The sequence below is a fragment of the Parasteatoda tepidariorum genome, chromosome 5 (genome assembly GCF_982258835.1).
Source record: "Parasteatoda tepidariorum strain Cologne lab strain chromosome 5, Ptep-v5.0, whole genome shotgun sequence".
NCBI lineage: Eukaryota > Metazoa > Arthropoda > Arachnida > Araneae > Theridiidae > Parasteatoda > Parasteatoda tepidariorum.
In genome coordinates, this window is record NC_141759.1 from 79,813,288 (window position 1) to 79,827,909 (window position 14,622).

Below are 14,622 nucleotides of genomic sequence, written 5' to 3' on the forward strand. Positions count from 1 at the left end.
CCAGGAAAGAATATACAAATTGTTTAGTGAAATTTAGAATTTATTAAGCATAATTGGTGATATAGAGAATGGCCATTTCTTCATCCAAAAAAAAAAAAAGAAATCCCTCAAAGGGATGCAGAATACCCTCTTATTAAGAGATCATACAGCCAGAATATAATTTCTGACGGTTAGAAATTGAGACTGGGGAGGCTCATAAGGGCACTCCCAGTCTCCACAAATTTGAAATTAAAAGCGAATATAATTATTCCTAACGGACACTGAAACTATGGGTAGGAGATCCAAAATTGGCGATTTATCAAAATATTACATAGCCAAAACAAAGCCAACCAGCGTAACAATATTGGGTTTAAAAGAACAGCTTAGCGATCACGAGTCGCCAACAAATTTATGAGAATGCTTGCAACCATGCAACCGAAACATTTAGCGGCTGGAAATTAGAATAAAAAGTTATAAATTTTTATCAAGCTTAAGGATCCAGCTGAAATTTGGGCCTTCAAAAAATGTTCTTTATTTTGACTGCTAATAAATTCCATTAGAGAATAAAATGACAATGAACTCTATTTGTGGTGGCCGGAAAAAAAAAGCTTGACAGGTGCTTATGACTATGAATATACTCTTTTTAATACATGTGATATGTAAACATCCTTCATTGCGTGAAAAATGTATGTTGGTTCTCATTCACAAAGAGCAGTTACACCTGTGCGAAGCTGGATTTTTGCAGTTTCTATTCTACTGAGCAATTATAGCTCTAAAATAAATATCGAATAAGAAATGCAAGTAACTCTATTTCCTTATTCAAGCTTCGTGGTGGCTCAGGTGACCCAGATTGTAGAGCACAGTCTGATAGTCCCGTGGTTGATTATAGGATAGAGCGTTTGCCTACCAATGAGGTGAACGGATGCGAATACCAGTGATAGCCGGTCCTTACGAATTCCACTTCCGGCTTGCCCCGACCACAGTAAATTATCTTCAGTGGTAAACAGATCATGGGTTTGAGTCCGTTTGCCGTCAGACGTTCTCATGGCCTTCCTCTCTATGTAACGTAAATGAGGGTTAGTTCCGTCAAAAAGTCTTCCACGAAGGCAAATTTCACCCAATACTTGATACAGGAGATCCTTTGCCTTCTGGATTGGGTTCAAAATTACAAGGCTACGGAATTGAACATTAGTGGTCGTAAACATAAAATCCATCCTTGGGATCGAACTGCGTACCTTTACAATGGTAGTTTAACAACTAGACAACGCAACTCAGAAAAATATTCACCCTGTGATGCAGCATCTAAATAAATGCATTTTAACCATCTTGTAGTTCACTCGTGAAAAATCTCATATCGACATCTAGTTTTCTCGGCATTGCAACAATATTTTAGCCGTATTACATGTTAAAGATAGATTTTTTCCCCGAATTCTTCCATTTGTAGAATTTTTAGACATACAAGTGTTACTCCCACTCTCTAAAAACTTTGGTGCAATGTCCTCTCAGAATCAGAGGATGACCTACCCAAAAATTGTGTGCAGGTACAAGTAGTTTCAAGTAACACCAAATCAAGCTTTCATATACAATTTAGAGGGTGTAATTTAAATTTAAACACATAAATTAGAAAATCTTACATCAATCTCACGTGCATTCATATAATATTTGAACTATTTTCGATTTCGACACACCAATGTTGACAGCAGTTTGGATATCGTAAGCAAATTGTCTACAAACAAGAACTAGTCGGCTTTAGTGTGTGGTTGACTTCTACATTCTACAAAAACTAAAGTTCGTTTTGTAACTTGTATTCATATTAAGTAAAGAATTCACAATTTTAAAACAATTAAAAATAATAATATTTCCTATGGAAAAACGAGGAAAAGGAATTGAAACAAAGAAATTGAAACAAATGAGACAATGAAAATATTAAAGAAATTGGGTAAATATGACAACCAAAGCTGTAGGTTGGTAGCTCCGGAAATCATAAAAGCAAAACCTTTTCTGTCGAGAGAGCAAGACAAAAGTCCAAAATTGCTCTCTCTGTACCCCAAAGGTTCTGCCTAAGTCCAGGAAAAGAATATAATACATAATATGCAATAAAAAAATACATAAAGCAAATACAGAAGAATAAAAACAACACAAATACATAAGAATAGTACGAACAAAAGCTTACTTGAAATAAAAATTCAATAACTATATGCTGACTGCGAGACGCAACTTAAGTAAAATAAACATAAAAAAACGCCCCTAACCTGCGCAGTATAAAGAAAAAAAAGGACAGAAGTTAAGAAAGTAGTGACATAATTCATAGAAAAGCTTGACCGGGGAAACTTGATCAAGACTTGGATTTTGCTTAACTAAATGAAAAAACTAATAATTCTCAATCATTTTCTTAATTTTGAGATCAATATTACGAAAATTATAAGGAGAACCATTATTTTCTAAATTTTTTTCATATTTTTATTCTCTCATTTGTATTTATGTTTCTAATTGTATAATAAAAATTATCATATAATAATTTTTAAATCACTTTGAACTGTATTAAATGATTTTAAAATGTGAAATTTATTTCCACTTTGGTTTTGTTAAGCTTTAAATATATTTATAAGCCGGTATGCTAAGCTTTATTTATATATATATATATATATATATATATATATATATATATATATATATATATATATATATATATATATATATATATATATATATATATATATATTTATATTCCGGTTTACTCCAAGTTTCTAATTCAGAATACATGATTTAATCCGGTCGTTGGGCCGGGATAGCCAGGTAGGCAGAGAGCTGGACTCACCTTTGTGAAAACAGGAGTTCGAATCAGCCGGCGAAGACTCCCCGTGTAGTAAGTAATGACTGGGGCACGTTAAATCTGTCAGATCACAAAGTCCTCTATGTTCTCATAACAAATATACCTCTGGAGGTACTGAATTGGAGATTGATCGTTCGTTGGTTCAGGTCAAAATTACGAACTGTGAATGAATGAATGAATCTATGAATGGGTCAACACTATAAACGAGTGTGTTTCTGAAGTCGAATTCTTGGCCATACATGGCACCACTTGAAAATAAAAAAAATCGCTCCCCCTTGTCTTAATGGCCTAAGATAACAGCAACTCTAGTGGTTTCTGACCTTTTTTGGCCAATCGTCCTCTTCTCTTTTTTTTGTTTAAAAATTCATGAGTTGTTAGTACTAAGCATTGATAATATTGAATTTGAAAAAAAGAAATTTTTTTCGTTTTTCTTTTCTTTATTTTTTTGAAGAACAGATATTTGAGGGATAATTATTAAAACTGTGGAACATTATTAATTTTTTTAATTGAAATCTGGAAGAATTGACAATGTTGATGGTTAAAATTTTAAAACTCTATTAGAGGTTTGCTTTCAAGCAAATGTTCAAGCTATTTTTTTGTTCTCAACGGATCTGGAAAGCAGAACTCTGTTCAGCTCAGAACTCAGAAAGTTCATAAACTTCAATTTTTTTTTATTTACTTTATCTTTATTTTTAACTCGTGATTGTTTGTTTGAACTCTGAATGATCGAAAGCATACGATTGCATACGTTTTCAATATTAATATTCGTTAGCTTTTTATCATTGTTTTTATTTATTTTCCTTTGCATGGTCATCTCCTCCAGAGAATTATCGCCCCATTGAGGGGAGAAATCACTAACTTGGGGACAATCGCTCCCAGGTTACCTCCAACCATAGATTTAATCGAATAAAAAGTAAGATTTTTTAAACTTCTTGTTGATTTAACATGTTTTTATTTCTTATGGCTTTCAAGTGTGGAGCTCACGAAATAGCTTGCAAGTGAGAGCAATTTTTGAATTTTTTTTAATCATTTTAAATTCATACTACAAATTTAATCCTATATCTGAGTGTCGCCATTCACGATTACGAACTATACCGAGTTCATGCTTTCTGTGAATTGAAATATGTGACGATAATAAGCTAATGCACACTGGTGGACAAAATTAAGAGATGGAAAGCATTTTCGCACATCTCTATGACGCTATATTCTTCTATGACGCTATTTCTGGACGGTTGTTGATATGGAGGGAGCCTGGAACCCTATACCTTCCCAGCAACATTATCGAAAGGGACCATTATGCTGGTGGAGGACTCATGGTTTGGACAGGGATCATGCAAGATACCCGCATACCACTCCATGTGATTGACAATGGTTCCGGCAGGTACAGGCAATAGGTCCTAGAGCCCTATGTGCGTCTTTTCAGGGACGCTGTTGGTCCTGAGTTCGTTTTTATGGACGACAATGCGCGACCACATAGGGCTCTCATGGTTGATGAGCATCTGGAAAGGGAGAATATTCAACGAATGGATTGGCCAGCCAAATCCCCTGATCTGAATCCTATTGAACATGCTTGGGATGCTCTTGGGAGAGCCGTTGCGATGCGCCAACCTCCCCCCAGAACCATTCTGGAGTTAAAACTTGCTCTGGTGGAAGAATGTGAGGGTCTTCCACAAGTTCTCCTTAACTCCCTTATTAACAGCATGCATACTCGTTGTGCAGGCTGTCTGCCAGGGGTGACCATACACCATACAAGAGGCAACCCACACTGTACAAGCCTCACTTTTATTGTGATCTTTTATCCTTAAGTTCAGACTAAATTGGATTTATTGGCAATAGGTCTTGCCAGTGAATGGCACTTTCATTTTTGTTTTGCATACTTTATTATCATGGAATAAGCTATATCCATACCAAATTTCATTTATTTATATTCAGTATCTTTTGAGATATTTGGGAAAATGTCTTCCATCTCTTAATTTTGTCGACCAGTGTATATAAGTAAAAAGATTTTTTATATGTATGTATGTCTGTATGTACTTTTTGCAAATTTGAGATTCTAAAACCGATCCGCACCAAATTTGGTGCATATACGTTCGAAGAGACGGTGTCTAAAACCCCCTCCGAGCAACATTTCATGCGATACATCCCACGGAAAATATAATAAATAATTCATAATACTGATTTACTAGTTTGAAGCTCTAATCATTCAAAAATTAGTTTTATCGTACGTTTTTATGAATTATTTATGGTTAATTACCTATGTGCGGTTATCACATGTAAAGTCAACGTTAATAATCTCTTGACGTATGATGATGACGTCACCGAATTTGTATTTTAAAAGCTAATAATTATAAAATAATAGTAAGTTATGATGAAAATTAACCAATTACATAGGTTAATTTTTCCATGATGGTGAAAAAGTCCATGGGGGTAAAACTTAAACGTAATCAATATGCTCATTTGCAATTAATTGAAGAAAAATGGATGCCTTATAACGTCACGTGCGCTTCATAAAAATCATGTTAATAACTTGAAACAACTTATAATAGACCGTTAATTATACTCTTTTCAAAATCATATTAGCTCATAGATATTTAAAAATAAAACTTATTTTTTAAATTAAAAAAAATATTTTTTTTTTTTTTGGATTTTTATAAATAAATAATTTACGAAAAAAAATACGAAATATTAAACAGTATTCAAGCGTTATCACGAATTTAAAACAGCATTTTACATTCAAAATAATTTCCAAGTCTTAACTTAATAGGTTTATTATATGACGAGTTATCTCCCGCTCAAGATGAAAAAAAAAAACATTTTTGAATTGAGTAAAATAGATTTAAAGACAAAACTTTGAATTTATAATTTTAAGAAAAATACTTAAGTTTGCAGACGATGTGTTACTTTTGTGTTTTCATAGAGTGGATTTGAGTCCTTTTACAGCAAAATTGGAAGATTTGGATATTATCTTTTATTTGGAGTCACATTTCTCAGAATAAAACAGGTCATAACGAATATACATATTTTTCAAAACATCGAAAATTTCGTTAAAAAAATCCTCTAAAGCCCTTAATCTTGCCTTACTTAATTTTTATATGTGAAAATTAGTGATTTTTCCGCCGAAGAATATATTTCACCAATCAGGTACTTATTCTGACCTCGTGAATCTCATGCAGTGAGAATAACTCTTCAAAGTACAAAACCCGACTTAATCAAGCTTGCTTAAGATTTTAATTGTAAATTTGTGCTCATCGACATTTTGGCACAAGAATTATTCTTAAAATTCGTTCAACATTGAAACGATCAACATTCAAACGATTTGTTTACCGTTTGAACGATTCGTTAAACATTCGTTCAGATTTTGAGAGTATTTTTAAATGTTTTCTGATTTGATATTTATTTCCTACTGTTATCTTATAAGTTCAAGGACTTCCTCTTTTTAAAATATTTTCTCCTATAGAACACTTAATTACTTTTTTCTTTCAGACTGTATAGGACTACGATCAACATTTACTTCCGAAACTTCAAAGAGACAAGAGAAATTTATGTTCCAAAAATTGTGGTAAAATATATTTCCTTAACAAACTTACTTTTTAACGGAGTAGAAATATTATGAAATAGAAATTATAAAGTTGTTGCTGTGATAATAATAGAAAAAGAATTTTATTAAACTACAAAGTTTTGTTGCAAACAATTTCAGTTATTGTTCTAAATTTGTGTACATTTTTTATAACACTCTTTGAAGAAAAGGTGGTTCAACAAAGCTAGTTTAAGTGTAGAGTACACATATCAAAAATTAAAAAAATAAAATAAAATATATCAGCTTGAATAACTTTTGTTCTAATGATCGGATTTTCACGAATTAAGAGTTGATCATAATAGTTCGACGTGACAACCTCAAATATAATAATTAGCACAATATGCAAATTAAAATACAATATTAGTCGTAAGAACGTGCTTTCTCTGTATAAACATACCTTGTTTTCTATGAAATTAGATTTTGAATATCGAAATATGCAGAATAGCCGCAAATCTAAAAATTATGATCCCAATATTAGCAAGAAAGCTTTCAAAAGTTTAGGTATTTTAAGGTGAATCTAACTTTTTATGTATTTCCTTCCATCTCAGGGTTTTTTAAGCGATTCGAATAGTTTCTACACACAATTTTAAATTCAGTGTATCAAAATACAATTTCTTACAAAACATAATTATTTTATAGCTTTTATTAGTTTGCATTTTTAATAAGGTTCAGAAACATTTTAAGTTTTAATTATTATATTAATTTAACCGGTTATCTTTAAATGACAAATTAAAATGTGAGTGAAGTTGGTAAAAAAGTTCTTGCGAAATAGAATGATAAAAAATACGGATTTTTCGAGTTATTCAGAGGAAGTGTATTTTCGTGTCCATTTTTGTAACTTAATTAATAGTTAACATTAATTAATTACCATTAATCTATTGCCATATTTGAAGTGCCTTCCTGAATTCATTACGATTTTCACTTTTTTTATAAAAATATGATTATTAGAAAAAAAGATATAAGAGTATATCTTTTTATTTCGCGTTATGTACAGATAGGTTGCATCTCTGAAGCATTTCTCATTTCCCGTTATATATATGTCAGAAATTAAATTGCATTAATATAAATTAAAATCTTTCTACGAAACTTAGAAATCTAAACTGAGACAAATAACTGGAATTTTGAATCATTATCATGCTAACAATAAGAAAAATGTTTTTAAGTTATACTTCTTATGCGACTTCCAACAGGGTTGCGTTAAACGTTTAACGCTACATTTTTATTGGCCGGGAAATCACGTGGTAGGATCCAGTTTTCCCTCATTCATTTCCATATTGTTTTGGTTCTCACTAGCATAAAAATAATAAAATTCAAAAAAGTATTGTTCTTCTATAAATATTTTTTTAGCTTGTTTTGATGCATATATAATTTAAAAGGGTAGTATTTTTTATTCTCAAATTTAGTGGATAACAATTGTTAAAAATAAGTGAAAACAATCCCACGGACAATGCGACGGATTTAAGGTTATGTCAAGGTATGTCTCTTGTGAATATCAATTTATTGTTCCTCTTCTGAAATTACATTATGACGCATTCACATACATTATTAATACATTTTCCAGGGCGAGACGATGAGGCAACCACAAGCACTTTCACTGGTTCAAGAGGTCCACGAGGGAAAAATGCACAATATTACCGTGATAAAAGAGCACGGAAGCGAGCGGAGCAGGAAAAAGAGTCGTTGAATAGAACTAGTGATCCTTCTACGACTGCTGATTCTTCTACAATTAACGTCACAAGTTGCGAAGTTAAACTTCTTCAGCGCGGAGGGACTCCACGCACTATTTTTTTTTTTTTTGTCAGTGTTTTGAAAAAAAGGAACAGTTTTCTTCTCATTTAGTACGGTTGAAAAACATAGCTCTAAATATTTGCATTCTATTTAAGTTATCGTTTCGGACCTGCAGCTTGGTTTCAGCCAGAAAAAATATCGAAATCTTTAAGCGATAAATTTTCTATGAACCATTTCAGGAATAACGATTTGTTGACATTAGCCTTAAAGCTCCAGTTGAAATTTGAATACTCTAACTACTCGAAAAGACAGCGAAATTTTGATTGCCGATAAATTTTATTTCGCGATAAACAATATGGTGTCATAAATTTTGATTACTGGGGTTAACGATCTAAAATCCAATGCAAATAACACTGAATAAAACTTAACGATCAATAAAATGTGGTAAAAGTTTGATTTTTAAACCTATATAAAAAACTTCAGTTGTGTAAAGGGTCCTCAAATACTCAACATAATAGGAAAATAAGGTCTTACGTGCTTTGATTATAGAACCCTACAATAAATTGTGTCATGGAGCTTATAAAACGTTTGTTTTGCCTTGGATTTAGTTATCTTCTTCCACTGCTTCACTGCAGCTTTAGTGGGCCAAACGTAGACATACATCATAAGGGGCTGTCGTCGAACCGGATATAGTTATTCTACTATAAGAACTCCCCCCGCGGCAAAGTCTGAGGCCGTCTGCTGCTATGAAAACAAGAATTGCACATTTTAGGCAGGGTAGCTCTTCTTCACTCTGAAACTAACACAGAAGAACATTCCTTTTCTTTTACCGACCGGAGCCAAATCCTGTCCTAAGTAATGACTCAACACTCCTACTTGACACAGTTATACCACGCTACCATAGTGACCGCCATTGGTCCAGATGAATGGCTAAGGAAGTTCTGACATTAGACAAACTATAGTACCCCGTAACCCGACTGGTGGGGGTTATCGATACGAAGCAAAACAGTGTTACTTATCGGGCTAAAGCATTATTGTTTGTTGTTGGGGTGTGAATCTTTAGTAAACGTGCAAAAATCTGAACCAATTTTTTTTTTTTATCTTTAATGACCAATAAATAAGAATAGCTAAAAAACAAGAGAACTTTAGAGAATTGATATAGTAAAACAAACTTATCAACACAGACGTCGTGAATCAATCAGCAACAATATGCCAATATGGCAGGTCCTTCTTCTGTTGTTGTTGTTGCTTATCCTCTTCTGGCCTGACGAAGTCAGACCAGATCTATGAATCCGTTGACCTGAAGAAAATCAAATACCAAAAGAGGAGTAGAGTAAATGTCTTCCCAGAGGAGACAGTCCAGGATGTGATCGGCGGAAGCCCGGTGTTGATGGCATTTAGGACAGATGGGGTGGATTTTAGTTCCTTGGTCCTTCTTCTTGACTAACAAAGTGGAATTAGACTATTGACCGCTGAAAAACATTTTAAAAAAAGGCCAATTTCGCTAAAATTGAGGCCCCCGGTCTTACCCAGTTCTACCCTCTCTCGACTATATTTCCCTACCAGGGATAATATAGGGATAATTAATGTATATAAATATTTCACAAATCGCGTTGTCTTCGTACGCTTAACCATTTTCGCTCTAAATAGTCACACTCAGTGTGTGCTAGATTTTCTACACAATATATTCTTTTTCTAAAGATTTAATTTTAAAAATAGTTGTAGAGTAGAGTAGTGCTAAAAGTTATAGTGATAAGGAGAACTATAGCAACTATATTAGCATTAATTATTAATAGGATTGGTTGACTAAATAGTGCCAACGATGAAGCTTCAGTTCAGCTTCGAATTATTTTAGTGCGAGATGATTAAATTTAATTCCTTTTTTTCAGGAAATAGAACTCTTCAGTTTCATTGGAGGCTATCTTGGACTTTGGCTAGGAATCAGCATATTTTGTATTTGTGACTTCTTTGACTCAATAGTCATATTGTTTCGTTATTTTTTTAAACTTGAGAAGCATTAGCTGCATAATAAAACATGGCTACAGTACTATTCTATGTCTAATCATTACCTTAAATTTTATGTGTTACTAGGAATGACAGAAATAAGTGGTTGTTGACTTCCACCGGTGAATGTTGACTATAACATAGTCGCTTTGGTAAATGTTTGAAATATATACTCGGTCTAGTTAAGTGCCACTCCCAGGTATGCAAAGGCCTTGTACACATCAATGTTTTTTAAGGTTCAATGCCTCTGCCCGGTATACATTTGCCCGGTATGCCCTACATCAATGTTTTTAGGGACAAATGCCACTGCCCAGTATGCATCTTACTGGTACTTTGAGTACTGATGTTTCTCCTTACCTATCCTCGGCAGATATTAAAATATCGAATAAATATAATAATATCAATGAATAAATTAATATCAAATTGGATATAACAAATATTTCCGGCTTTCACCATAGCGACTATGTGATTGTTGACATTCACCAGTGAAAATGCCGACCGGCCTGTGTAGAGCGCAGGGAACTGTTCTTGTATCAGAAAGGTTCTGGGTTCGAATCCCGGGCAAGGCATGGATGTTTCTCTCTCTCTCTCTGTTCTATGTCCGTTCTCCTTTGTGGGTGTGAATGTGACCAGCCCTATAAACTGGTTTGTGGCTGAATGAATGGTGTGACAGAAGTCGAATTCTTGGTCATAGATGGCACCACTGAAAAAAACAAGAGCAATCGCACGCCCTCTGCCTAAACAGACATACGACAAAAAAAAAACATTGAAAATAGACTTTTTTTTAATTCTTTCATTGACGATAACATATACATCTGTTATTATCACACAATGACTGTTACGCCATTGAAAAATAATGTTAATTAAAAAAGGAAATCAGGAATGATTTACAAGTTTTTTGTTTCAAGTCACTACACCATGCATTAGCTTCTTATTGAAAATAAAACTGATTTAATTTTTTAAATTTTCTCAGAATTGTTACAAATTTCCATTAAAAAAATTGCCCTATTTTATACACTGTAAAAACGCGAGTGTGTCCGTATGGATGCTAATAACTCGTGAACGAGAGCACTGACTTAGACTGAGTTTTAATTTCTACAATTCGCAAATGTTTCTGGGGTGGTATGTAACAATCACCACTTAAAAGCGTCGTGTAGTTTGGAACCAATATCGAAAATCCATTATTTCTGTGTTGAAACTGATTGAGCAGATTAACTTTCCAAATCATCTTCTAAATGGCATCTTCGATTGGTGCAATGCTTTTGTTACAGATTGCTAAGACATTTTGGATTATTTTGCAATATTTCAATACCTTGTAGCATTTCAATATCTTGTATCTTAGCAATATCTCTGTACGTTGAGTTATTTGCATGCAATATTTGAAAAATGTGTCTAATATAAACACAAATCTGCTCTGCCATAAAAGCACCATTGCTTAAAATTATTTTAAAAAAAATTGAAGTGGACGAAATCTTGAAGAAATTAAAAAAATAATGAAATCTCAATTGTGTTGTTGTTGTTTAGTTCATTTACATCGCACTAGAGCTACAAAATGGGCTATTGGCAACGGTTTGGATCAGATTAGGGAATTTCTTGGTCAAAGGTTTTCTAATATAACATGTTGATAGACCATAAAATATCATCTTAAAACATGAAATGATGGAAGTTTGTTGCTGGTCCATCGAAATCCATTACCACATGGTGAGAATCGCTGGATGATGTTTACCACTAAATAGTGCTGGGCCATCAAGAAACCAACATATACCATCAAAATATCTTGATGATCCCATCAAGAATTTTGTCTTGGATAAATAACTTCATAAAAAGTGACGAGTATAGCTATAAAAATTTTTATATCAAATTATTTTGCAAAATAAATTATTTTTTAACTGTATATATATGTATTCACTGAGAAAAAAAAGTATGGTCGAAATTACCAGAGAAAGTTACAATTTTTCTTGTTTCTAGCTGAGTGGGAACAGTAAAATTTTTATCCAAGTGCTTTGGTGATAATTTTGCTAAAATTGATACTAAAATTTGGTTTCGTAAAACGCGATAAAGTTTGGTTTATGTGGAAAAGTTTGGTAATTTTATCATAATGCATTAAGGGTTGGCATAAAAACCATGTCTTCGGCTTAATTTTTGTTTCAGTTTTGTAATTTTTACTGCAGAATTGCGATTTCTCATCAGAAATGTTCCAACCATTCATTGCTGTAATTTTACTAGAAATTTTTTCTCCGTGTAGATACTTTGAACAGACGAGACTAATTTTAAAAGCAAAGAAAAATAATATTTACTTGAAGTTATAAGACTACAGATAAAAATACCTCATCGATCATTAAATGTTAAGTCTATGGAAATATGTTTGTTTCGTTTTGTTTTAGTCATATTTGACAGCCGGTAAATTTAAATATGAAGTTAGATAGCAGGAACTCTAATACGTAAAAAATACATAAAAGGAATAATGTATAATATAATTTTATAATGTAATGTTTTTTTTTCTAAATAAGTGGAGTACCATGAAATAAAACGTAAGGAAAATATGCTCCTAAAATTAATTTTTAATGGAAAAATAATAATATTTCTTCTTTTCAAATGTATTAAATCGGTTATAATAAAAACACGGGGCACTGTTTAAATAGCTGCTATCATTGTCAGAATCAGCGTGATAAAACGAGACAATACTTCGAGAAAAAATTGATACTTCGAGAAATAAAAAACGAGATAATTTTCATTAATACTTTATATAATTCAAAACGAAAGTTATTTTTTCTCTTCATTTTCCAACTATGAAATAATGATAGGAAAATATGTTTAACATTATGCATATATTTTTGCAGGCTTCATTTCGAAAGATGGTTTTTTAGCAAAATTGACTTTAAGCTTTCTCTCGTAAAGCATGCCATTTAATTTTTTTTTTAGTATTGCAAAATAATTTATTTGAAATTAAAAAGAGTATTTATGATGATTTTTGCATTCTTCTTTTTCTCGGCAAAATATTTTTTCTCATAGTATGTTTTTTTTTCTATTGAAGTTTAACTTTCCATATATTTTTTCTATGTATTTTCATTTTCAGTTTTCTAAACTAAACGGTTCTTTAAAATGTATATTCATACATTTATCAACATATCAAGTTACAATCGTGAAAGTATATTAAATTACATTGATGAAGCATGAGAAATATGTCATACATAATGTTCAAAACTACATGTAGATTTTGATTTTGAAAACTATACAACTGCGTGTTGTTTTCTATTTTGAAAATTAGTTAAATCTTTTAGCTTTTTTAATTCAGAGTATGCAAATAAAATCGTAAAAAGAAGTTCATTTTTAAGGCTAGCATTGTCTAAAAAGACTTGCGGTAGATCACTTGGAGGACCGAAATAAAACTATTAATTATATTAGTTTTATACCTTTATTTAACCTTTAAATACATTATAAACCTTAAATTATATTACCTTTAACTATATTATGAACCTTTATTTATAAATTATATAATAAATCCTTCTTAGAAACACCATTGTGGTCATTTTGACAGTAATACAAAATCAACAAAAAAATAATAATTTTTATTTAATCGGGCTACGGAGTTGAACTTTGATTGTCGTAAACTCACAATAGGGTCGGCTCTGACATAAAATAAAATCTTACTTTGGTTCAAAATATTATTTATTTCTTTTTATATAAAAGTGAAAAATATGTCCGCTTGTCCGAATGTACTCCAGAAACTCACGAAAGAAAACAATCATTTTTATAATGCTTTTTCTACAGTTTGAAATTATTAATTGGTTGGTTTCTCAGCAAGCGGCCGAAGAGTTCGCTGGCAATATTGAAAATACAATAATCTATTGCTTTAATCCATTTCTACATACATTGTTAAAATACATTCGCACTTTGTTATCTCTTACTGATAGCTAATAATTTTGGACCATTTTATGAAGTATTTCATTCCTCTTCGTTAAATTATTCACATGCAATATTGAAAAAAAAAATGTATCTCTCATTATTGCGAAGTGTGTTGCTATCAAAACAGTTTCGTAACAAATTGTTCTTTTTTTTAATTTAACAGATAAAAGAGGCAGGCAAAATTCTGTGAGGAAATCCAATACTAACTTAAAGCTTACTAAGATTATAGTTTATGTACTGAAGTAAATATGTGGGATATGGAAACAAAGGCGCAGACAAACATAAGTTATAAAAGCACTTTTTTTAAAAATTTACAATGTTATCATATGTTGTTCTAAACATAAAATGATTTTTGGATTAAAAAAAATTCCCATCGATACTTATATCTGTAAAATTTTAAAAAATGCCTCAAAAGACCTAAAATCTTAATATACAAACATATATGAGTTAAAAATTTAAAACAAGTGTCACTTGTATAACAAGACTTTTTAATCTCTATATTTCTTGATTTTTGAATACATGATTTTAAATCTCGAAACAATAGAAATTCAACTGACTGTTTATCCCCACTATCATGCCAGTAGTTTATCAGCAA

The 14,622-nt window shown here is 31.9% G+C and overlaps 2 protein-coding genes across 5 annotated transcripts in view; one reads left to right on the forward strand and one right to left on the reverse strand.

Annotated features, from left to right (window-relative positions):
- The window catches only part of LOC107448543 (uncharacterized), a 110,672-nt gene extending 100,505 nt beyond the window's left edge, over positions 1–10,167 (forward strand). For 3 of the 4 annotated variants that reach the window (XM_087164385.1, XM_087164384.1, XM_087164386.1), the window contains 3 exons: positions 3,785–3,810; positions 6,296–6,371; positions 10,007–10,167. In XM_087164385.1, the coding sequence (XP_087020511.1) occupies positions 3,785–3,810; positions 6,296–6,371; positions 10,007–10,138 (234 nt within the window). In that variant the 3' untranslated portion in view covers positions 10,139–10,167. The remainder of the gene's footprint in view (positions 1–3,784; positions 3,811–6,295; positions 6,372–10,006) is intronic. The other variant, XR_015433804.1, reaches the window with a different exon arrangement.
- Positions 1–14,622, reverse strand: part of LOC107448544 (bile acid-sensitive ion channel-like) — a 109,607-nt gene that overhangs the window by 59,270 nt on the left and 35,715 nt on the right. The window lies entirely within an intron of this gene.